We start from the raw sequence: 26,178 nt of genomic DNA on the forward strand, positions 1-26,178 counted from the left end.
TACCATGAGAAAGATGGGATGACAGATGATCAGAACGTGTTTGATGGGAAGTAAAATGCTGTCAAAAGACGCAGGCTAGGCCTAATCAATTCAATGGGTAACTAATCATGATATTCCTGCTAATTTTGACTGGGGATTTAACTATGTTAAATGTCGAGTTTTCAAACAACCTATGTTGACTGGTATTTGTAATCTTTGAATCTTCCAGCTTCCGTGTTCAAAGATTTATTATGAACAGCAAAATTTATGTAACTTGGCCAAAGGGCTACAAATGCACCTCATGTCATTTTATAAGGTTGCTCTTTTGATTAACAGAATAATTTTATAAAGTTACTTTAAGGTTGCCTTTTTTATTAACAAAGTAATTTTATAATAATTACTATATATCACATTAGAGAACAAATTAAAAAGTGTTGAATCAGATTAAGATTAAAATGGAACGTTTAAGTTTTTTTTTTTTTTTTTTATAAAGATATAAAAAGAGAATTTTAAGGCAATCCAAAAGGGATTTGACATTTGTATTTCCTACGCAAAGAATGCCTAAGAAGTGGCCATCATTTCAGTTTACCAAGCTCATTTACATAGTGAAGACTAATTCCCTTCTGTATCTGGCTGGCCTCTGTTCGCCGACATAGTTATCAGAATCAGAATCTCTAAAATATAAAAATAAAATAATATAAGATTAATCAGAGGTAGGCCAAATATATCTCTTCGTATCCATATTACTGAGAATATTATCTTTCACACATTATGGCCAGAAGAAAGAAAAGAAAAATTTAAAAAACAATCTCCCTACTGCACAAAGTGGCATATTTCCTCCCCCAAAGAAGCAATTTAGTTCTGTTGCTTTCTTGATATTCCATTCCATGTCTCTGTTTTCTTTAACTTAGTTTTGTAATAATTAGGAAAACATAAGAAACAAGATCCATAATCAACTTTCAAAGTTTCAATTAGAATACTAATCCATGGCTTGTGATAGGCACGTGGGGGTGTCGGTATGTTGAGTACTAGGAAATTATAATTGTAATTCTTTTAAGTACTATTTTATTTTATTTATAGGAGCACCAAACCATCTTCAGTCCAGGTGCAACCTGCTTATATAAAGCCTCTTATAATGAATGGTGATGGTCGGCTGTACAGCAGTGGGTTGGATATCTAATGGTGTTTATACAATTGAGGCAGATGGTCAGTTTTATCTTTAAGCTTAACTTAACTGGAGATTACAATCCCAAGATGTTTGCTAAAAGCTTACTATATTATATCCACTGACTCTGCACTGCCAATAAGGTTAGCCAAAAGACATAATTGATAATCCAATCCCCATAGTAATCTCCGGACATCAAACCTCTTTTTAGATTTGAATTGGATGAAACGATCGTAAGAATATATGTGACTGAGCAAGTACCATTTCTATTATATATTCTCCATTTTTGAAATGTTAGCAATAGCTTATTTGAGCTATTATAAACACGTTAGATTAATGTCACTTTTCAATATAGTTAATGCCAGAGGAAAAAGAACTTAGAAGACAAAGGTTATGGGGCCAAAGAGGACTACTCGTCTTTATCTGAAAATTGAAAACCATTTGGGTTTTCTTTGTTTCACTAAATTAAATGAATTACTTGAAGAAACAAGGGAACAAGAAATTGGAAAAAGAATAAAAACTTGTGGTTCTTGCCAAAGAACGCAAGGAATACCACCATCCTCAATAGTCCACTGGTTTGGCCATCTGTTAAGACTCTTCTTAATTGGTTAATATATCAAAAACAATCTTCCTCTCTTCCCACAGAGAGAGAGAGAGAGAGGTAACCACATAAAATTTATTCTGCAGTGGGGGACCCACATGCACCTGGGACCAAATGGGTGCCATAGAAATTGTTTTGACACTGACCAACACCTGGTAATTCTATGCATTTTTTCTTCTCTTCTTTTTTCTTCTTCTTTTTTTTTTTTTCTATTTTTCTTTTCTTGACTAAATAAAGACAAAAAATTTGCGTATGATAGTGATCTGAATTAGATGTGTACTGAAAAAATAAGGATAGGATAGGAAACTGTCACTGCCAAGAAGATGCAATTTAAAAGGCCATTTGCATCTACTGCAGAACAAATTGTCTTTTATGTTGATTACCAGAACAACTATATATACATTTACAACAACAGAAACAAACTATTAAAAGCGGATCAATGGTTAAAGAAAGTAACACAGATCATCCTCAGATTAAAGTTACAAATTACTTTGAATTAGAGAAAATAATTACCTGGGGCTACAAATATTCACTAAAAATTTCACTAACAACTCCAGGTTCGTTGTTTTAGTTTGCAGATTTCAAATATTATGGCAGACTTGCTAATTTCAGGAATTTTAGCTTTCTGCAACCCCTTTTGAGACTCTCTCATGCTTCTTTTCGGGTCTTTCAACGGCCTTGAGATCATTGAGGATGTACCAACAAATGCTGATTCATTTGACACGAACGCATTTGAATTATCTTGGGATAACAAGTAGTATAGATGATCCTGCATGCTTCAGAGAATAACATATTGGATTAGAATTTTCATTAGCAAATTTTAACACAAAACAAGAAGGAGAAACAGAATTCAAGATTTAACAGGACAAAAGCAAAGAAGTAAAGAAGACATGTATATTTAATTACATGAGCAGATTCTCTCGTGCGCTTCAAAGAAAACGCGATTCTGGATTGAGAAACACCTCCGTCACTCCTACAAGAGCTTTCTTGATCACTATTAGAAGAAGTGGAAGCCGGTGGAGGAGCTGAAGTAGAAGACCACGGAACCACTTGATTTTCTTCATCATCTTCGTCACCTCCATCACCACTTTCATCATCTTCAGAATCACCAGTATCATCATCACCATCGTCATCGTCATCATCATCGTCGTCGTCGTCGTCATCATGGTTACGGTCATCTTTATTGCGCCTCTCTGGTCTGCAAGTTGAGTCCTTTACACAGTTATCACAGATTGAAACAGTAGGTCTGAGCCTAGGTCCAGAGGCAGTCCATGGAGTGAAAGATTGACAAAGATGGCAAAGAAGGGTTCTTGAATGTTTAGCAACAAGAAAATTTGCTGCATGAACTCTGGCATCACAATCCCAACAAAGACTTGCTTGATCTGACTCGCAGTACATTTTTGCTAAAGAGTTGCATAGCTCACACTTCTTCATTTCTTTAATTTTCTTCTGTCTTGGTTAATATTTTGGGTGGAGATATGCATGTAGAGTTCTGCTTTTATGTCCATGTTTTAGTCCACCCTGTGCTTATAAAAACAGATCACATGGAGCAGGGCAACTTGCAACTATTCACTTATAAAATCACCTCTGTTTCTTTTTTCTTTTTTCTTTTTTCTTTTTTTCCAATTTTTTAAAATGAAAACTATTTTCCTTCCTTCAATTGGGTTTTAGAAGTTCTTAACGTTGCAAGGGTTACCATTTACTATCCAGCGCTCTAAATATTTCTTTTTCTAGAAAAGAAACTAATTTCGATAAATGAAAAGGATTGAAATTCAAGGAACAATAAAATTAAGGTTGATCAGATAATTTTATATACATATATATATAATAATTTAATGTAAGTCATACCTTATGAACTTTACATTTAAAAAGTGGGGTTTGAATCGGAATAGGCACTAAAAGAATTGAATGAAAATTAAAGGATTAGGGGTGTATCTTTGCACTGTGTTTTATTGGGTGGAAATTAGGTTAGCAGTGTGCCCACCAAGATCTTACTGTATCAAAATGCAAACGTAGAGATAGAAGTGAGGCACTTAGAGGTCCACTGGACCTAACATTCATATGCCCCAGTCCTTTAATTTTCTTAATGCTATTTTATTACATTCTATGAAAGATTCTTCCATATGTGTATATAAATATTTTATTATTTAAAATTAATAAATATATATTAATTACCTACCAGTTTGATATATAAATAATTCATGAACTATAATTTTGCAACATAAGCTTATAATCACTGGTGACCTTAGCTCAACATTCTAATCCCTTACTTGACACGTGTGTCACAATCAATAAATTAAAGAAAAAGAAGAAGAAGAAGAAGAATCTGTGGCCTTCTTCCATTACTACTAGAAGACTTGGATGAATGTAGAGGTCCATATGAATTCAATTCCAGATGGCAAAGGCAAATATGGAATCCGCATTAGATGCCAATCACTAATCCCAGCATGTGAAAGGTTTTTTGAAATATTAATTTTATATTGAATTGTTATTTTAAATCAGAGGTTAATATATAATTTCACGTTTTTATGTAGGTCTGTAAGTACTCCTATTAGTAATATTGAAATTAAATTTTTGGGTCCAAATCAATGTCCTCTGTTATCTAAAAATATAAAAATAAATAAACTTTGAATTGTGTGGCTCATCTTACTCAATGAACTGCTAGCTTACTATTTACTTTAATTGTACCTAGTCTATCGTCATAATTATTCCCATTGTTTATGTGACCTAATCATCTTGATCTTCTATTGTTTTGAAGTACATTTGCCACCAAACTTATTAAAACTTTGACATGTTTTGCTCAGCGATGGAGCCAACAATTATGGATTACATGTGCCCGTCTATGCACATATAATGGGATTTGATTGCCATTGCATACGTATTTTATGTGAGAACTTAGAAAATAAAACAATGTTTGCTGAAGTAAAAAAAAGAAAGAAGTGCTCAAATTACTTAGAATTTATACATCTTAAACTTTTACCCTAATACAAAGTGGCATTTATTCCTCAGACAGTAACTCATCTTTGTCTGTAAGATGATGGAGCTGAGGAGCAAGTATGTGGCCTAGGTTGAAGACAATGAAAGTCAACTGGTTGGTATAATGCCCGGTAAAAATTTGTGGGCTAGGGTTCTTGATATTTTATGAAACAGGTTTAGAATGTGGACAAGAAAATTTGCCTCGAGACGACCTGAAACTGAAAGTATGTTACATGCCTGTGTTCTCAACCTGACAAATAAATTTTCTCAATTAAGCAAATAGCATATAAAATGACACAAGAAACATGCAAAGATCAGACTCTCTATATATATATTATTTTCCCATGATCAATCGGAGCTTATCTTTGACATACGCGGATGTATATATAGAATTATTGGCGTGCCAAGCATCTCTCCCTGGAAGCAATATATATTCATGGTTCTTATGGGAGCATTTCCAAACGACAGAATATGCCATCTTTTCCTCCATTTTCCTTTACACAAAAGTCCACAAAGATGGACAAAGTTCCCTTTAACTGGTAATCCACATGCCTTCTACATACACAGCATCATTATCAATTGAAAATTAATATTCTCATAAAATTTACCATGGTTAATTCTTCTCTTTTCTTTATATAAAAAAATTATTCTTTTCATTCCATATTAATCCACTCTCTTTTAAATCAAAAGATGTTAATTATTATTTTTTTTTTTATATTCAATACAATATTAATATTTTTCCTATCTTATTATTATATTGAAATAAATATAATAAATGGGGTAACAATTAAATGTAAAGATAACATGCAATTTAATTAAAAAGGTGAGAGTGTAAATTTTCATTTATTTCCTTTTCGAGAAAAGAAATAGTAGGCAATTTCTTTTATTGATTATATTATATAATATATATAGCAGCAAGTCATGATATAATTTCTCACTAAGAAACGGTTTTGATGCACTTGCTTTGGTGATCGACTAATTTGCAATGTCTATGATACAAGTGAAGGAAGCCCATGTCTCTTGTCAAGATTAGGCCCAATCAACTAGATTGCCCATCTCTTGGATTTATTTCCTTCTTTAGTTCATGGCCTTTTTTTTCCTCTAACAACATGGCCATGTTAAGTGTCCATTTAATTGAGAACAGAATAGAACCAAAAAGAGAAAAAGAAAAAAAGAAGAAAAGAGTTTGCATTTGAGTAAATTAAGATGGAATTTAATATCCGAATGCTGTTAAACTAGAAAGATTACAAATGGACAGGCAGGGCAAAGCAAAAGAAAGAAAAGATTTATCCTAATTAATCAAGAACAAGAAAATGAAGAATAGTGGTAAAATAAACCTACATCTCACTAACAAGAGCTTCTACAAGCCATTTTCTTGAAGTCCTCATTAACCCAGGACTCAACCTGAACATGAGAGTACAAAACTCCATTTCATTCAAAGCACCATCACCATCCAAATCACCTTCTCTTAACATGCACATTACCTCATCATCACTCATGTCTTGCAACCCTAGCAAATTAGCATTCCTTTTCAAGCTTTCAAAAGTGATCACACCTTTCTCTCCATCCATCAACAACCTAAACCCATTACACAGCTCCTTCATAAACCCGTCAGCGCCAAGCTTCTCCACCATTGCTGGGAAGAAATCTTCAAAGATGACACCATCTCGTGAGGCCATATTTTCTTTTGTTTTGTTGGTATATAATTTCACCAATGACTTTTTTTAAAAAAAAGAAAGAAGAAGAAGAAGTTGTAGTTGTCTAATGATGTGTTGGAATGGAAAGGTGAGTAGGGGGATGGCGTCTGTATATATAGTGATTTTTGAAAGAGAAAAAGAACAAAAGCTTAGGGAGAAAGGAAAAGATGAAATTCAAAGAGTGTTGGAGGAAAGAGTGGACATGTTTAATGACAACGAAGGTACAGGTAAGAGAAGGGGAAGGTTGTTATTGCCGGCTTTTTGCTGAGTATGATTCGTGTCTATTTGTGTATAAGAGATGGTTCTCATTTGGTCTTTCCTCGAAGTTGCATGGGAGGAACCAAGTTTGGTAATATAGGTACCCATGCCTTTTTCCTTATTATTTCTTTTAAATATTTTAGACAAATCTTTTAATTAATTGCAAGGATAAGAACCCAATGTTTTTAAGAATTGTAAGGAAAGAAGAAGTGCTGATTGATAAATAAATGGAACATTGTGTTTCTTTTTGGATCCCAGAGGCAGAGTGTGCACATTATTGGCCAACTCCAAGGATTAAAGAGTTTCCCACGCAACAAGAAAGTGGTGCACATGTATGAAAATGGATAACCCAAGTTTGCATTCCCATTTTACCAATTCTATGAAGTAATTATTATATACTTTGACTAAATAATTGTTGGAAGGACGGTAATGGTAGATCAATATTTATGTCTTGTATTACAGTTAAGCCAATAAAAAAATGGTTTTTTTATTAATTTTTATTACTATTTCTTCATATTTCTATAAAAGTCACAATTTCAAAGTATAAATGTAAAAATTAATTGCATGTGGCAATGTCTATATTAATTAAAGAAAGATATTTTAACCATTATTTACTAAACTAACAATTAAAAAAGAAAAATTGACTGTAATTTAGGAACGGACCAAAAAAGCAAAAAATAAAAATAAAAAATACCATCTTTTGAGACGGAATAAATAAATTTTTTAATAATTGACTCAGTAAATATTTATTTGAGCTTGTTTAATGAGACTTGTTTGATAAATCAATCCAACCCAAGATAAATAAAGCTCTACTCAATAATAAATTAGTAAGCTAGGTTGAAGGTAAGAAAAAAAATTAATACTTAAATATATAATTTTATATTTGTATTTATTATAGATATAACAATATATATTTAAATTATTTACGAGAATAAAATTATATATTTTAATAGATATATTATGTTTTTTTTGTAATAAAATATTTTATAATAAATAGTATATAATTAATAATTTATGATTTATATTTATTAAACTCATATATGATTATGAACCATAAAAAATATAAATTCACTCAGTAATAGAAAAAATAAGTTCTAACTAGCTAAAGGTTGACTTAGTTAGATTAGCCCTAACTGATATGTATGAGGAATTAATGCATCACCTGAGCTTATAACATTATTGATTTGTATTCAATAATTGAGTGAATATATTAATTAAAATATTTGGATTATGAAATGACATTCTCTCTTCTAAATCTATTTAAAAAGGGAAACTGTTGATTCGATAATTTATTTTTGGTACAGCTGATTAAAATTAAATTTAATCGAGTATTTTATGTCTCAAGAAAAACATGATCATGTTAACAACCTTAGAAATATAATAATTATAAAACAAAAATGACTAATCAAATTGCTATTCAGTGTATATTTGTCCTTCCAAAATTATTGATAATCTAAGATAATTTATGAATGATATTATATTATTTTGAGTAGGAAATTGCTAAGGGGTTTCATTAGGAAAGAGTAATGGCTTGCTATCTTCTTGGCATTTTATTCATTACAAAAAAACAATTTCTTGCTTTCTTGCCAATTGCAATGAAGTTGAAGAAAGGCCATCATATAGCTCATTCCCAGTTTCCTATAATTAGCTAGAAGACCAAGTAAGTTAAAGAATTGTCAAATTCCCACCAGAAAATAATGAAAATGAAAATCCTTTTCTCTTAAAGTTTCTTTCCAGCTTCCAGGAAAATGACCCAAGAAGGATAATGATAAGATTTTGCATGAAAGTAATAAAACTAATTTGTACATCTGAATGTAAATAAAAACGCAATTGATTCATAAGTTTCATACTCCTTTTAAGTGATTCAAAAATCCGAAGACATTTATATACATGTTCCAAACAATGGGAAAGACATCAATTGTCTGAAACATGATCTATATATATATGTATTATATGCAGAGAGAATTCCAAAAAGACCACTTTTTCTATGAAGATGGGTTTCATTTTCGGACGTGTTTTGTTTTGAAAGCTGATTGCTTATCATTCTGACGGTGACAAAAGAGCCCGTTGCTTCGATGAAGATGGGTCTAGTATCTAACTTTAAGAAATTTTCGTACCAGAATCTTTGTCTGGGCTCAGGTCCAATCACATAGTTCAATTCTGTAATTAATATATTTTACCACCTTTTTTGAGAGAAGCTAGAAAAAAAAAAAAAAAAACTCAAAATGTTTAGTCTCGTGGTAAAATATATAACAAGAAGAATGTATGGTGAGTTTGTTTTAAGAAATTTTTGTATCCTAATCTATTTCTAAATTTATGTGTGTAATTTTAATTATATATATTTATAAATAATTGATTTTTTCTTCAATTTTTTTTTAAAAATATTGTATTATATATTTGACATTAGATTTTTTATCAGTTAAAATTTATTGAATTGAACTTCGATCTAATTAATATTAAAATAATTAAAATTAGCGACGTGATTGGTTGAATTTTAATTTTTATAAATTGTCTCTATTTTTTATTTTACAATAAGGCTGAAATCTCCAGAAAAAAAAAAAAAGAACAAAGGGAAGAGTTTCCATTCAATTGTCACCCCATACAAAAATGTACTGATTTTTTTGTTTTATAGCGCAGCTTGTGCCGTATTGGAACTTTCTGTGAGGTCTGAGTGTGGGTAAAACATATTGATTATTATTTAATGCATCGTTGCAATGGTTTATACCTGACACAGGAGTAATGACTGTGATACTTCTTTCTTAGCTATACGTATCTTTCGAATAGGCCAAATTTTGGCTACAGATCCCAAATTCGCCCAGGATCCAAAGGCCTACTGATTGTTTGGATTGTAAGAAAATAAGAGAAGAACAAAAATAAGGGAAAATAACTTTTTTATATTTGAAAAGGAGAAAAAAAATTAAAAAAGAAGAAAAATAATATTATTTTATATTTCCTCTTTACTCTTGAAATAAAATAAAATAAAAAGTAAGAAAGTAAAAAAGTAATAATTCTATATCATTTAAACTAATTTCTATGATTTTATTTCACATTGTTTGTTAAAAATCCACGTATAGTATTTTATAATATTTTCTTAATTTTATACTTTTTTTTTTTTCAAAAAAAGAAAAGAAAAGATCACTGGTGCCACTAAAGTTAAAAATAAAAGAAAAACAAGCCGAAATATAAGAACACCCTCTACCCACTTTCCCACTTTGGAATTTGGTGAGAAATATAGGCTTCTAAGAAAATTCCCAGCCCCTAATGCTCCTATGTTATGTTTTGATGGTTCATGTCGATATCTTTCAATTTCACTACAGCCACCATATAAATTAGAGACAAAACCAATCATTACTTCTCTAACAATATAAAGATTCTGTTTTAATCAAACTAAACTTGAAAATCTTTATACTTGCGCTCTGATTTATGTAAGAAGTAGAAGAAAAATAGAAAGATATGAAAAAACAATTGAACAGAATGCAAGCAATATATATATGAACTGTTAAAGATACATGGCATTCAAAAGTTTTATCAGCTATTGATTATTTATTGAATCAACATATAGGAATTTTTTCAGACTTGGATTTTTCAGCCCCGTTAATTCCATAAATCGCTATGCAGGAATCTTGTACAATAAAGTTTCGGTGACAACTCCAATCTGGGTAGCTAACAGAAACAAGCCGCTCAATGATTCTTCAGGAATTATGACAGTATCAGATGATGGAAATCTTGTTGTCTTGAATGGAAAGAATGAGGTTCTTTGGTCATCAAATGTTACAAATGGAGTTCAAAATTCAAGTGCGCTGCTTACTGATGATGGAAACTTAGTACTGCAAGATAAAACCAACGGGAACACCCATGGGAGAGCTTTCAGCAACCCTCCAATGTATTGGCGAGGAATATGAGACTTACAGCTGGTGAAAGAGCAGGAGAGAATATAGTGCTACGATCATGGAACTCCCATTCTGATCCATACATTGGAAGCTTCTCCGTTGGCATTGATGATTTAGAGGTTCCTGAAGCTTTCGTTTGGAATGGTAGTCGTCCTTATTGGCAAAGCGGTCCATGGAATGGTCGGATCTTTATCGGAATTCCTTGAATGGTATCTGTTTATCTTAACGGATTTACTCTAACTGGAGATACTTCGCGATTCACTTTTTCAGATGAGTCTACTCTTTATAACTATCTTTTAGACCCTAATGGAGAATTCTCGAGAAAAACTTGGGTTAATAAAACGGAGAGTTGGGAAACTGATTGGCAAATTCCAGAAACTGAATGCAATGTTGATGGCATATGTGGGGTGTTTGGAGCCTGTAATCCACAGAATTCTCCAGTCTGTAGTTGTTTGAGAGGGTTTGAGCCAAAAAATGCTGACGAATGGACTAGAGGCAACTAGACCAGTGGTTGTGTTAGAAGAAGATATTTGCAGTGTGAGAGAACAGAAAATGGTGGTGAATTAGGAAAAGAAGATGTGTTTTTAAAGCTGGAGACAATGAAAGTGCCGGAGTTTGCACATTGGTCAAATATCCTTGAACAAGAGTGTAAACAGGATTGCTTGAATAATTGTTCCTGTGTTGCCTGTTCATATTATTCAGATTTTGGTTGTATGTCATGGACTGGAGACTTCATTGAACAAAACTCACGTGACATACAGAAGTTCTCCATTGGAGGGGCAGATCTATATATTCCCCTCGAATATTCAGAACTTGGTAATTGTTAAAGGAAGTTGAACTGTAAAATAGCCACAGAATACATAGTTCATATTAGAGATTGATTTTCCATTATTTTTTTCCTTATTTATATAGATTTAGCTTAATCATAGGCTTTAGAATAGGATTAATGTGTGTCAACATCAATATATATACCTATAATGAACATTCGTTTAATATAAAGTGAAAGACATTCACCACATCATTTATCTTACTTTCATGGTATTAGAGCCTTGGTGACTATGGGCATCAAAACAAAACATAATACTGTTTCCTAGCCGACTTCCATGGGAGACAATAAACCAAGAGGCACGGCTTTAGGAGAAAAATGGGACAATCCGAATCATCAACTTTATCTTCATCATTCAGATCAAACTGGCGCAATTCTTGTGCCACAGCCTTTGGTCGAAGATAATTACAACATATGAAAACAATCCATGACTATGGCTTTGACAGTCAAAAACAAGATTGGACTCATAGATGGTTCAATCAATGAGCCAAGTGAAAGAAATTCAGACGAGCATCAACAATGGAATCGCTGCAACAATTTGGTAAAGACTTGGCTGCTGGGATCTATGTCTAAAGAGATTGTTGGCAGTGTGATCAATTGCAAAAATGCTAGACAGATATGGCTGGAATTGCAGGAGAGGTTCTCACAATTGAACATGGTTGAGCTATTCAACATTGAAAACGAAATTCATAATTGTGTGCAAGGCAGCATGTCTGTGGGATCTTATTTTACCAAACTGAAGGGACTATGGGATGAGCGTGAAGCAATCTGTACTTTTCCCATATGCACTTGTGGATCAATCAAAGAGGTGGCTACATATATGGAAACTCAGAAAATCATGAAATTTCTCATGGGTCTCAATGAATCATATGCAGGTGTTCGGAGTAATACCTTATTACTAGACCCATTACCCACGGTGAATAAAGCATATTCCCTAGTGCTTCGTCATGAGAAACAAGCAGAAGCAATAACTGGAAAGAGTCAAGACCAACCAGAAGTTGTTGTCTTTGCCGTAAAGAATTCAAATCGCAAGACTGAAGATGAGCAAAAGTGCATAAAGTGTAACAAGACAAATCACGCCACCAAAAATTGTCGTGCACATCTCAAATGCAGTTTTTCCGGCTAGAGAGGACACACAGTAGAATTTTGCCGTAAAAAGAAAGCAGCAACTGAGGATAATACAATAATTTCGAAGGAAAATCAAGTTGCGTATCTGACTGAAAAGAAAGATACGAGCTTTCCATTCATGGCCGAAGAGTGCAGACAAATACTAGAAATGTTGAGATCCAAAACCTCCTCTGCAAATCATGTTAGTAATTGCTCAACTCATGATGAACTTTCAGGTAAAGTTTTTTCACTTATCCTTAATGGAAAAAGAAACACTTGGATCTTTGATAGTGGGTGTACAGACCATATGGTTTATGATTAGAACTTATTTACACACTCGAAGCCTGTCAAAAATCGTACCGTGGAATTGTCAAATGGTTCTATAGCACAAGTGACTCATATTGGCACAGTAGCTCTATCTCCAGATTTAATTCTTGACAATGTTTTGTGTATTCCATTTTTCCATCTGAATTTAATATCAATTAGCAAGCTGACCCACAATTCATCTAATATAGCCATTTTCTTCAACAATATTTGCTTTGTCCAGGACCTACGCTCGGAGAAGACGATTGGGACGGGAATTGAACGAGAGGGCCTTTACTATCTCGATCAAGCCAATAAAGGAATGTGTAATCACACTAAAGCCTCGAATTCATGTTTTTGGCACTAACGTCCGGGGCATCCATCTTCTCAAGTCACTCCATCATTTAATTCTTCATGTTTCTGAAATAAAACTTGTAATACAGACAAGTGTTTGATTTTCCCTCTGGCAAAACAAACAAGACTTCCTTTTTCTTCAAGTTCCATCACTACTGAATCTAGTTTTGATTTGATACATGTTGACATTTGGGGTGGTTACAAAGTTGCTTCAATTTCATGTGCAAAATATTTTCTTACTATTGTTGATGACTATACTAGATGCGCATGGATTTACCTTATGAAACATAAATCAGATGCTGGAAATCTTTTGGTCAATTTTGTCAACATGGCTGAAAATCAATTCAATTCCAAAGTAAAGATCATTCGTAGTGACAATGGCCAAGAATTCAGACTTGAAACTTTCTATACACAAAAGGGCATCATTCACCAAACCAGTTGTGTCAATACACCACAGCAAAATGGTGTCGCTGAACGGAAACACAGACACTTGTTAAATATGGCACGTGCCCTCCTTATTCAAGCTGGTATTCCTCATCATTTTTGGGAGGATCCCATCCTTACTTCAGCCTATCTCATAAACCGCACACCAACTCCTCTTCTTCAAGGCAAAACCCCATATGAAAAGCTGTTTAACAAAGTTCCAAACTACTCACATTTACGAGTATTTAGTTGTCTGTGTTTTGTTTCCACACATGCCCAAAACCATTCAAAATTTGATCCTCGAGCATCACGTTGCATCTTTCTTGGATATCCTTATGGGAAAAAAGGGTATCATGTTTTTGATATTACTCAGAAAAAGGTATTAGTCTCAAGAGATATCATTTTCTTTGAAAATATCTTTCCTTTCCAGAATTCTAAAGATTTCACTGCACCACAAAAAGATTCAGAACTCTTGTTTCCAAATCAATATTCCAACCTTGATTTCGACCCTTTACCTGAGTACTCATCTCATACCAACACTAATGAACCACCAAACATTGACATAACCATCAATGAGCCTGGTCCTCCCAACATCCCTTCACCAAACATGTCACCACCATAAAAAAATATACCAGCTGTTACACCACCCCGGTGTGGAAGTCGTGCCATTAAAGCTCCACGATATCTACATGACTTCCATATCGAGATGGCCCTCCCTTCAAGGACTGAACCAACGTCATCCACAAGCTTGGTTCAACATTCAGGTATTGTTCATCCGCTATCCCAATCTTTATCTTATAACAAACTTTCCCAAGCTCATAAAACATATGCCACTAAACTATCTCTTCACAAAGAACCTGCTAGTTATTCACAGGCTGTCAAAGATCCAAAATGGTGTAAAGCCATGCAACAAGAAATTTCTGCTTTGCAAAATAATGGGACTTGGAGTTTAGTAACACTGCCATCTCATAAGCAACCAATCGGCTGCAAATGGGTATACAAAATCAAATTAAAGGCTGATGGGACGATGGAGAGATACAAAGCACGATTGGTGGCTAAGGGTTACGGTCAAATTGAGGGCATTGATTACAAGGAAACTTTCGCACTTGTGGCTAAATTAGTTACAGTTCGTGTCTTGCTAGTGTGGCAGCATTACGTGGTTGGCATTTACATCAATTAGATGTTAATAACGCATTTCTGATGAGTTTGATGAAGAAGTATACATGTCTTTGCCTCTTGGTTTCGGACCAAAGGGGGAGACTCGTGTTTGTAAGCTTCATAAATCACTATACGGATTGAAACAAGCCTCTCGACAGTGGTTTATAAAGTTATCCAATGCACTCAAAGCTGCAGGATTCCACCAGTCCCGTTCTGATTATTCTTTGTTCGTCCGACAACAACAAGGTACTTTTTTTGGCATTACTTGTGTATGTTGATGATGTGATATTGGCCGGAGATAATTTGTAAAATATAGAAGAAAATAAACTTTTCTTATCCAAGCAATTCAAACTTAAAGACTTGGGAAAGCTTAAATATTTCCTCGGCATAGAGGTTGCAAGATCAAGACAAGGAATCAGTTTATCACAATGAAAATATGCTTTGGAAATTTTAGAAGATGTCGGGTTCTTAGGTGCTAAACCTTCTCGTTTTCCGGTAGATCAAAATTTGTCACTCACGCAATCAGATGGAGAACTTTTAAATGATGGATCAACTTACAGAAGATTAGTAGGGAGGTTAGCTTATCTCACCATAACTACACCAGACCTCACTTATATTGTTCATGTGTTGAGTCAGTTTATGGACAAACCTAGACAACCACACTTAGAAGTAGCACATAAAGTCCTTAGGTATATCAAACATACTCCTGGACAAGGTATTTTATTACCATCTACAGGTCCTCTTCAATTAAGAGCATTTTGTGACGCTGATTGGGCTCGTTGCAAGGATACGAGAAGGTCAATTACAGGTTTTTGCATCTTGCTTGGTCAAGCACCAATATCTTGGAAGACAAAGAAACAGACAATGGTATCTTGTTCAAGTGCTGAAGCAGAATATCGTTCTATGGCTACTACATGCTGTGAGATCACATGGTTGAAAAACATCTTAAAAGACTTGGGAGTAAGTCATACGCAGCCAGTAAATTTATACTGCGATAATCAAGCAGCCATATGCATAGCTGCAAATCCAGATTTCATGAGCGTACTAAACATATAGAAATAGACTGTCACTTAGTGCGTGAAAAGATTCAAAATGGAATGATTCAAACTGCTCATATTCGCACTTCAGATCAGCTAGCAGATTTATTTACTAAGCCTTTGAGCACTGAGCAGTTTGAAGTTTTACTCAACAAGTTGGATGTCACTAACATACACTCCAACTTGAGAGGGAGTGTTAAAGGAAGTTGAACTATAAAATAGCCACAGAATACGTAGTTCATATTAGAGATTGATTTTCCATTATTTCTTTCCTTATTTATATAGATTTAGTTTAATCATAGACTTTAGAATAGGGTTAATGTGTGTCAACATCAATATATATACCTGTAATGAACATTCGTTTAATATAAAGTGAAAGACATTCACCACATCATTTATTTTACTTTCAGTAATTGTTCCATTCTCTTGTCATATTTTATTATAGTAGTGTGGTACATGCTTGATACAATCTGCTATTACTGCTAACTAATGTTATGCTGGCTGATGTTGGTAACCCATATTGGAAAATAAAGAAACTTGATCCTCTATTCTGAACAACCTTATTACTTCTAATTTTCAGATAACAATAAGAACATAAAAGTTATTATCAGTATGACAGTTTGGCAGGAGCAATTGTCCTTCTCTTATGTGCAATTTTTATATGGAGGTGGAAGGCTAAGCATAGAGGTCTGCATGCTCATCAGTATAACTACCCGGAATTCTTTTACATGCACAATCCTATAGAAATAGAAAAATAATCAGGTTGCTTTGCACTTATTTTTTCAATTCAATTCACTCAGACAGGAAAAGAAACTTATTAGTCGAAAGGAAGGACAATCATCCAACATTTTCAGATGTAAACAAGCTCATGGATAATGTGAACCAAGTAAAACTTCAGGAATTACCAATATTCAGTTTACAGGAGTTGGCCACTGCAACAAACAACTTTGATATAGTTAATAAACTTGGGCAGGGTGGTTTTGGTCCAGTGTACAAGGTAATGCAAGTACTCTAGGGAAACTTCAGAATTGCTATTTAGAATTGCTAGTTACCAGCCGTGGTTGTAACTTTGAAGGGAGATTTTCCTGATGGACAAGGCATAGCTGTGAAAAGACTGTCAAGAGCATCTGGACAGGGGCTAGAAGAATTTATGAATGAGGTAGTGGTGATCTCAAAACTCCAGCACAGGAATCTGGTGAGACTTCTTGGGTGCTCAGTTGAAGGAGAAGAAAAGAAGTCGATTTACGAATACATGCCAAATAAAAGCTTGGATGCATGAGCTGTTGGCCATTCTATAATATGTGTTTCAATTTTATAGCATCACATGTTTGGTTAACTAATCATATATGCTAAAACAGGTACCTTTAATCAAGTCAATTTTCATTGACCCTGAAACTCTGCCCTTTGTTTTTGGCTGTAATTTACATAGATCCGCTTAAGAAAAAAATTCTACACTAGAGAAAACGCTTCCTCGTTGTTGAAGGAGTTTGTCGAAGCCTCCTTTACCTTCATAGGGATTCCAGACTCAGAATTACTCATAGAGATTTGAAGGCAAGTAACATCTTGTTAGACCAGGAACTGAATCCTGAAATTTCAGACTTTGGAATGGCCAGAATTTTTGGTGGCAATGAAGATCAAGCTAATACTAGAAGAATTGTTGGAACTTAGTAAGTACCGTTGTTATATCCACTCTGTGATCCCATGATCTTCATATCATTCTATGAGCTTATATGAATCTTTAATGTGACTGAACAATGACATGCAGTGGTTATATGTCGCCTGAATATGCAATGAAGGACGATTTTCAGAGAAATCGGATGTTTTTAGTTTTGGAGTTTTGTTATTAGAGATTGTAAGCGAGAGAAGAAATACTAGTTTTTATGACAATGAGGAAGCTTTGAGCCTTTTAGGATTTGTAAGTACATATAACCTACTGCCTCAGACTTTTCTTACCTTATTAGTAAGAGATTAATAAGTTAACAATATTTTTATATATATTCATGTTTTCAGGCATGGAAATTGTGGAATGAAGGCAACGCAGCTGCTCTAGTAGATCCAGTACTATCTGATCCTTGCTATCAAGTTGAAATCTTTAGATGCATACATGTGGGTCTGTTGTGTGTGCAACAGTTTGCAAGAGATAGGCCTGCTGTATCCACTGTCTTATCAATGCTAAATAGTGAAATTCTGGATCTTCCCATTCCCAAGCAACCGGCATTCTCTGAAAATCAAATTAACTTACATTCAGATGCCTCTCAGCAGAGCCGGAAGAAATGTTCGGTTAACAATATGACAATCGCAATTATTGATGGTCGATAAAGAACAAGTTCATGGTGCAGGTATTTTTTTGTTATACGTATAATATAATTAGAATATGAATGTAAAACAGATTTGTTGACACTGTCGAAAGGAACGTAAAGCTTATTTGTCAAGGAGTTTTGTTTCTAAGAGCTGTATTTATTTCTTTTCCTATTTCCCCCTTTTCTTCTGAAGTACTATGTGCACCTCAATCGCCTAGAGTTGCTGATATGGAATGGCTAGACCAAAAATACCTTATTATTATCCGAGGCGGTTGAACAATTACTTGTAAAGGGGTTTTCCTTTCTTTTTTGCAAGTTGACAGCAACAAAGGCTTCCCAAACAATTTGAAAAAGATAAAAAGATCTATCTTGCTCAAATCAGAGGACCAAAAATTGGGGGCAAAATTAGTTATTGTATTCTTAGGTATTTATCCCACATTCCCTGCTCGGAGGATCTAACCTCTTGCTTTATGAAAAGATCGAATTTTGCATGTTTGGCTTCGCTGGTTAATACAGCCGGTAGCTAATAGCTGATAAATTAAATTATTTAGTAAAATTTTATTAAAAGTTGTTGTTAATATATTAAATGACCATTGAGAGTATAATTTATTTTATTTTATTATATTATATTCAATATAATCTATAAAAATTAAAAATATTATATTAATTTTTTTTAACTCAAATGTAATTATTATTAAAAATATTTATAAAATTTATTTTAAAACTAAAAATTTAAAATTAAATTCTAATAATAAAATTTCAAATGCTACAAATAATAAATATTAAAATTATTTAACTATTAAAAATAATTTAAAATAATAATAAATTATTATAAAATATAAAAATTTAATTAGATGAGAACAACTTAAAATAAGTTATTATTACTAGATTTTAATAAGAATAATAATATTCAAATAAATGAAAGAAAAATAAGATCAGTTATCAGTTGATAAGAAAAAACTATAAAACAGAGTTAATACAATTAGCAGCTGATTGAGACTAAATCAACTATCAGCTGTTGTTTCTTAAGTTTTTATCAAACACTTTAATTTAATTATTCAGTAAGAAACAACTATCAGCCGCATCAAATCTTTAAATCAAACATTTTCTAAAAAATTAATAAAGAAAAAAAATAACTTATCAATCGAGTAATCCTTAAAGTATAATTTTTGATGGCCTAATTACCAATTAAATTCTAAATTTTACACTTTTTAATAATTTTATTCAATTATTTTAAAATTTTAAAATAATCATCTATAGTTTCAATTTATTTTCAAAAACACTTTTTAGCAATAATTTTTATAATTTTAGAATAAAAAATATGACGTGGTAAGTCAATTATACTTAAAATTAGTAAATCAGTATAAATTTGTTAAATGAGATATAAAATATGTGAAAAGATCCATATATGTGAGTTTTTAATGACCATATTATTAGCCTAGGACAAACTATAATCATTTATTCTTTTAGTATGTAATATTGACTTCCTACGTTATATTTTTTTTACTGTAAGATTTTAAAATATATCAAAAAAATTGTGTATAAAATCAAAACAACAATATAAAAATTTGTTAATAACTGGATAAAATTGTTAAATGGTGCAAATTTTAAAATTTAATTAATAATTAAATAATTTTTTTAGTTGAAAAAATTACATAATTACTTATAAATTATACTTTACTATATAAGAAAAAGTTATTTAATTTAATATCTTTTCTTTTTCAGTATTGAAAAGAAGTAATAAAAAGTAAAAGAAATAATAAAAAAAGGTGAGAAGAAGAAATATATAAATTATAAAGAGTAAAGATATTTTAATTTAAAATGTATAAAACAAATTGAATTATCACTTCTAATCCATAAAATTTGTAAGGAGCATTATATTTAGTTAGGTTAAATATTTTGAATTATAATAAAACTAAAAGATTAAGAACACTTGATTTATAATTTTTCTATAAAGTAAAACCTAATAATCTAATATCAAATATAAAATGTTATGATAGAAAGAACAAATAAAAAGATATGGAGAAAACAAGGAAAAGAAGTAAAAAGGAGAAACGAAGTAAAAGAGGTCAACCCTGGATCTTTCTTTTCGTTTGTTGAGATTATATATACAAATTACTAGATAAATCCTTTATGTTCTACACATTATATTTTGATCTTTATTATTATCGATTCTTTTCAATTGTACCCCTAAAGAGGTAACGGCAGGATATCTCTTTTAACAGAAACTACTTTTAGAAGTAAAATATTAATTTATAAGAATTCAATAAAAACAGTGTAAGTTAACTAATTACTCAAAAACATTTTAATTACTTAATAATACTTCTTTTTAAAAGTCTTAACGAACAAGAACATTATAAGGAAAATAAATGGTTAGGATGATGGTTTGCCCCTCAGAAAGAAAACTCTTTTCTACCCTAAAAGAAATTTGGGCCCGCCGCCCATGATGACTGTTACGTGAATCTTGTTTTTTTTTTTTCGTTTTGAGAAAGTACATGAATCTTTCTTTTCTTTTTTTTCATAAAGTAAATGTATATCTTATTATTAATTTTACTTGAAATTTGGAAAATGTTGCCTGAATACAAGCAAAAGAATATAACATGAAAATCTTCTTAAAATTTTTCAATTTAGGATACAAAAGGACAACGTGGGTGTTGGCAAAAAGACTATAAAAAGAAAATCGTTCGAGTCTAAGTAGCAATAATATTTATTTTTGAAGGGGAGGGGTTTTGAGTTCGAATTATTTTTTCTGCACTAGCATAGATAACTATTTTTTATTACGTAGTACGTAACCTGTTGGCTTTCTAATAAATAAAATAATAATATTTCATAATTTATTTATTTTTATCTATATAATATGACATGTAACATTTTTACAGAAATATTTTTAATTTTAAAATATTAAAATATTATTTAGTATATCGAATAAATAAAAATATAAAAGGTACTACTATTCTAAGTTTCCAATATTCTAGCAAGAGCCTTTGAAGCTTTACCCGTTTAATATAGTTTTACAAGCATTGTAACATTCCATCACAGTCTCACCAATGTTAGATTTTATTTTCTAGAAAAACCAAAAAAAAAATAAAAAAAAATCATAAGTTCAGATTCAAGTTGATTATAGAAAATGACAAATTTCCAATCAATTCCATAATATTGCCCCCTCAGAAAAACTTTCATATTGGCAAATTCACATAGGGATAAACAGGGCAATTACTTGCTCTAATACTTTGCCCCTATTTACAGATTTGGTACTCTTATCTTACTTGAAGAAGCAGTGTAAGCCAATTTAAAGAAAATGATATTCCCTTCACTTTCACAACTGCTAACTATAATAAATTAATAGTTCATAACTATATTGGCTTCCTCCTTTATTTTAAATATTAATTTAGTTACATTCTTATAAAGTTACATGACTTTTGTAATCTAATATAAAAAATTTAAAATATTCTTTAAGTCGCACCGAAGAAAAAAAAGTAATCGATATAAAATTTTTCTTGAAATGAAATATAAACTTGCAATTTAAGTTTAATGATAATAACAATTTTAAAATATAAAACATGTAAATAGAATTTAAATAAATTGAATGAATTATGCCTTAGAAAACCTATTCAATGAAAATGTTACATGCCATGGCCCACTTTCAACTAAGAAAGCAACAAATATTAAAGCACGTGTTTCATCAGAATATTAAATATACGAGCCTAATATTTAATTCAAAAATTACCCTTTCGTCAAAATGTTGAATTTTCTTTTTAACAAGGTTAAGACTATTATAAAAAATAATAAAAAAAATCTTCCTGTGGAGAATTGTTAAAGCCTGATTAATGGAAAAACTCGACACTCTCAAAGGCCATGTTGTAATATAATTAAGGTCAGTCAATTTTGCTGTTCTCTGCAAAACTGAATCCATTTTAAGGGCCCTTGACGCTTTCTGCTTTCTGCAGCTGGTTTTGATGTCAGATCTAACACAAGGGCATAGAGCTATGGCTTTACATAGAGGGTATTTTAGACATTTTTAATGTTCATTAAGAGCAAATCTAACATAAGGGCATTGGTCAACGGGATTTAAATGGAAGATTATTTTAATATATTTTCTAGATCTAATAATCAGGGTGGAAGATTGTTTATAACATTAGTGTAGTTTATTCTACAGTTTTTATTTATTTTTATAAATTCTGTTTTTGCTGTACAGCTGCACTATATTTGTTCTTTCTGGCGCATGCATTTCTTGAAATTTTAGTAAATCAATATTTCAGGATAATAATAATAATAATAATAATAATAATAATAGTAATAATCAAGAATCTCATAGTCTCTTTTAATTCTTCATTCTAATCAAGAAGAAGCAGTATACTAAAAAAAATGGCAATATACAGCTGCCTACTAACTATTTTTCTTTTACTTTGTTATTCTATGAATTCTTGTGCTGCCATTGATACGATCACATCATCGCAACCCGTTAATGATCCTGAGACTGTAGACTCTCCTGGAAATATCTTCAAACTGGGTTTTTTCAGCCTCGGTAATTCCTCCAACCGATATGTTGGAGTATGGTACAGTCAAGTTTCTCCAAGAAATATAGTATGGGTTGCTAACAGAAATCGGCCACTCAATGATTCTTCAGGAACTATGACAGTTTCAGATGGAAATCTTGTGATCTTAAATGGGCAGCAGGAGATTCTTTGGTCAGCGAATGTTTCAAATCGAGTCAATAATTCAAGGGCACATCTTAAAGATGATGGAAACCTTGTCTTGCTAGATAACGCAACTGGAAACATCATTTGGGAGAGTTTCTACGAACCTTGTGATACACTTTTGCCAAATATGATGCTTAGTTCAAATAAATTAACAGGTGAGAAGAAAGTACTAACATCCTGGAAAAGCCCTTCTGATCCATCTATTGGAAGTTTCTCTGCAGGCATTGATCCCAATAGAATTCCTCAATTTTTTGTTTGGAAAGAAAGTCTACCATATTGGCGGAGTGGTCCATGGTTCGGCCACGTCTATACTGGAATTCCTAATTTGAGTTCTAATTATCTTAATGGGTTTAGTATTGTAGAGGACAATGGAACGTACTCGGCAATTCTGAAAATTGCAGAAAGTCTCTACAACTTTGCTTTGGATTCTGCAGGAGAAGGTGGAGGAAAAGTTTGGGATCAAGGAAAAGAGATATGGAATTATATATTCAAAATTCCAGGAAAGTGTGGTGTATATGGTAAGTGTGGGAAATTTGGAGTCTGTAATGAAGAAAAATCACATATCTGTAGCTGTTTGCCAGGGTTTGTACCAGAAAATGGAATGGAATGGGAAAGAGGAAACTGGACTAGCGGTTGTGTTAGAAGAAGATCTCTGCAGTGTGATAAAACACAAAACAGTAGTGAAGTAGGTAAAGAAGATGGATTTCGGAAGCTCCAAAAATTGAAAGTGCCAGACTCTGCTCAATGGTCTCCCGCCAGCGAACAACAATGTAAGGAAGAGTGCTTGAGTGATTGCTCTTGCACAGCTTATTCATATTATACTAATTTTGGCTGTATGTCATGGATGGGAAACTTAAATGATGTACAGCAGTTCTCTAGTGGAGGACTGGATCTTTACATACGCCTACATCATTCAGAATTCGGTAATTGTTCCTCATCTTTTAATTTCTTTTTAATTTCCGTAATCTCTTACTTGTTAACTTGTTTAATTGTTGAAGGTTGATGGATTCTTTCAAGAAAACATGCATAGTGAAAAAGTTACCAGGTTAAAGTAATTCAATACTTTCTGATAAGTCTTTATTTGCAGGTAACAAAAGACACATGCTCGTTATTATCAGCGTAACAGTGGTTCTTGGAACAATTGCCACTGCTATCTGTACTTTTTTTATATCGAAATGGATTGTTAAATACAAAGGTAACATGTTCATTACCTTGTCTTAAAGCATTTATTCTTTCATAAAAGAGCTGCATATGACTTACATTAATTCTCAAACTAACTCAGAAAACGGGAAAAGCAAGCAGAAGTTTTCACCTAAGACGACAGAAGATCTCCTGACATTTTCTGATGTAAATATTCATATAGACAACATGAGTCCTGAAAAACTTAAGGAACTGCCAGTTTTCAGTTTACAGAGTCTAGCCACTGCAACAGGCAACTTTGATATAACTAATAAGCTTGGGGAGGGTGGATTTGGTCCAGTGTACAGGGTAATTGCTAATGCCGATTCTAGTGGAGCTTCAATGCAATTTATATTGAAAAGTTTGTTACTTATTGATGTGATTTTTTCAGGGAAAATTGACTCATGGACAAGAAATAGCTGTGAAAAGATTATCAATAGCATCTGGGCAGGGACTGCAAGAATTTATGAATGAGGTTGTGGTGATATCAAAACTCCAACACAGAAATCTGGTGAGACTTCTTGGTTGTTGTGTTGAAGGAGAAGAAAAGATGTTAGTGTATGAGTACATGCCAAATAAAAGCTTGGATGCATTGCTCTTCGGTTAGACCTGCTTCCTTTCCAACCTACTCTCTTCTATAAACTCACTGTTCATTTACTCCTAAATTCTGTTTCTTGTTTTTGGCTGCAATTTATCTAGATCCACATCAGAAAGAGCTCCTGGATTGGAGAAAACGATTTCACATAATTGAAGGAATTTGTCGAGGTCTCCTTTACCTTCACCGTGATTCCAGACTCAGAATTATTCATAGAGATCTCAAGGCAAGCAACATCTTGCTGGACCATGAACTGAATCCAAAAATTTCAGACTTTGGGATGGCAAGGATCTTTGGCAGCAATGAAGATCAAGCTAACACTAGGAGGATTGTCGGAACTTTGTAAGCACTCTCGCCGTTTTTCTGTTATGATTGACATGAATCATTGCCTAACCTCATAAATGTTTGTCATGCAGTGGCTATATTTCACCTGAATACGTAACGGAAGGAGTGTTTTCAGAAAAATCTGATGTCTTTAGCTTTGGAGTTCTACTGTTGGAGATTGTTAGTGGCAGAAAGAATTCTAGCGTTTATAAAACTAATCAAGCTCTGGGGCTTCTAGGAATTGTAAGTTCATCCTATCCATTACTTCAGGATTTTGCTGCTTTCGGACTATGAGTTTTATGACATTCTTACCTATAATGATAAATTGCAGGCATGGAAATTGTGGAATGAAGGCAACATAGCAGTTCTAGTTGATCCAGTGCTACAATCTGACCCATGTTTTCAGGTTGAAATTTCTAGATGCGTACATGTAGGTTTGTTGTGTGCACAGGCACATCCAAAGGATAGACCAGCTATGTCTACTGTGATATCAATGCTGAATAGTGAAATTGTGGATCTTCCAATTCCAAAGCAACCGGCATTTGCCGAAAGCCAGGTTAGCCTAGATTCAGATACCTCTCAGCAGAGCCAGAAGAACTGTTCTGTTAACATTGTGACAATCACAATTGCTGATGGCCGATAATTTACAAGCTCAGATAACGAGTATTATCTGTTTCTGGCTTATATAAATTGCCACAAGACGGATGTATAGAAACTACACTTGTTCAGTATGGATCAGACACAAGGGATATAAAAATTGAAATCAAGTTTTTGTTGTATCCTGTATCTATTTCTACTTGTTTTTTTTTTTCCATATATTATTCATTTGTCAAAGCTCAACGAGAAAAACAACTCGATGGCATTTGAAGGGTTGTCGTTTTCAATTGGAATATTATTAGTAGTCCCAGGGTCTGTCTATGCGTATTCGTATTTAAGAGGTCTTATCATATCTTGCAGTTATAGAGCAATCCGGCCATGTTTCACATTACTAAAATATGAACAACTTATATGTTACATTACATTCCTTCCAGTTATAGTTAATTAATTAATTTTCAAATAAGAAGAGTTCTTTCAATTCTAAATTTTATATTAATAATTTGAGAAATTATACTATATAACGAAGTATCTAACATAATTTAACAACCTAAACAAGTTAATATATAAACAAAATAAATAAAAAATAAGAAAAAAAATTAATTCTCCATATTTGAAGAGGAGAAAATAAGATATCAAAAACATTAGAACATATTTTATAGCGGATTAATGAAACGTGCAGATTAAGATAGACTCATCATAATTAATTTAC

At 32.6% G+C, this 26,178-nt stretch overlaps 3 protein-coding genes across 4 annotated transcripts; 1 reads left to right on the plus strand and 2 right to left on the minus strand.

Annotated features, from left to right (window-relative positions):
- Nucleotides 1-2,039: 2,039 nt before the first annotated feature.
- LOC8275393 (zinc finger protein CONSTANS-LIKE 4) lies at nt 2,040-3,544 on the minus strand. Of its 2 annotated transcripts, none has more exons than XM_015722676.3 (2): nt 2,652-3,544; nt 2,040-2,514 (listed from the first exon to the last, which is right to left on the minus strand). In XM_015722676.3, exons 1-2 carry the CDS (start codon nt 3,177-3,179, stop codon nt 2,290-2,292), a joined length of 753 nt encoding a protein of 250 aa, XP_015578162.2. In that variant the 5' UTR covers nt 3,180-3,544; the 3' UTR covers nt 2,040-2,289. The 2 variants fall into 2 exon arrangements, with proteins under 2 accessions (XP_015578162.2, XP_015578163.2); XM_015722677.3 differs by having other exon boundaries at nt 2,340-2,521; nt 2,652-3,539.
- A 2,347-nt stretch (nt 3,545-5,891) lies between these two features.
- On the minus strand, nt 5,892-6,792 carry LOC8275394 (calcium-binding protein KRP1). The gene has a single exon (XM_002524671.4). The coding sequence runs from the start codon at nt 6,398-6,400 to the stop codon at nt 6,059-6,061; it is 342 nt and encodes a 113-aa protein (XP_002524717.2). The 5' UTR covers nt 6,401-6,792; the 3' UTR covers nt 5,892-6,058.
- On the plus strand, nt 6,519-25,784 carry LOC8275397. Its single transcript, XM_048373625.1, is given in 20 exon segments — nt 6,519-6,645; nt 9,314-9,341; nt 10,239-10,528; nt 10,531-11,382; nt 16,355-16,393; nt 16,396-16,461; nt 16,575-16,771; nt 16,850-17,047; nt 17,093-17,105; nt 17,204-17,441; nt 17,540-17,565; nt 17,568-17,689; nt 17,785-18,107; nt 22,427-23,697; nt 23,862-23,969; nt 24,057-24,262; nt 24,345-24,555; nt 24,653-24,890; nt 24,965-25,115; nt 25,204-25,784. Coding segments are annotated over 20 exon segments (5,016 nt in total). The 3' UTR covers nt 25,516-25,784.
- Nucleotides 25,785-26,178: the final 394 nt, after the last annotated feature.

This window comes from Ricinus communis, chromosome 5 (assembly GCF_019578655.1).
Source record: "Ricinus communis isolate WT05 ecotype wild-type chromosome 5, ASM1957865v1, whole genome shotgun sequence".
Classification (NCBI taxonomy): Eukaryota; Viridiplantae; Streptophyta; class Magnoliopsida; order Malpighiales; family Euphorbiaceae; genus Ricinus; species Ricinus communis.

Excerpts from the sequence above, each read along its gene's own strand:
- LOC8275393 (XM_015722676.3), bottom strand. The coding sequence starts at position 3,179 with ATGAAGAAGTGTGAGCTATGCAACTCTTTAGCAAAAATGTACTGCGAG. Across the intron at positions 2,515-2,651 it reads GCACGAGAGAATCTGCTCAT|GATCATCTATACTACTTGTT; the intron begins GTAATTAAATAT and ends TGAAGCATGCAG.
- LOC8275394 (XM_002524671.4), bottom strand. The coding sequence starts at position 6,400 with ATGGCCTCACGAGATGGTGTCATCTTTGAAGATTTCTTCCCAGCAATG.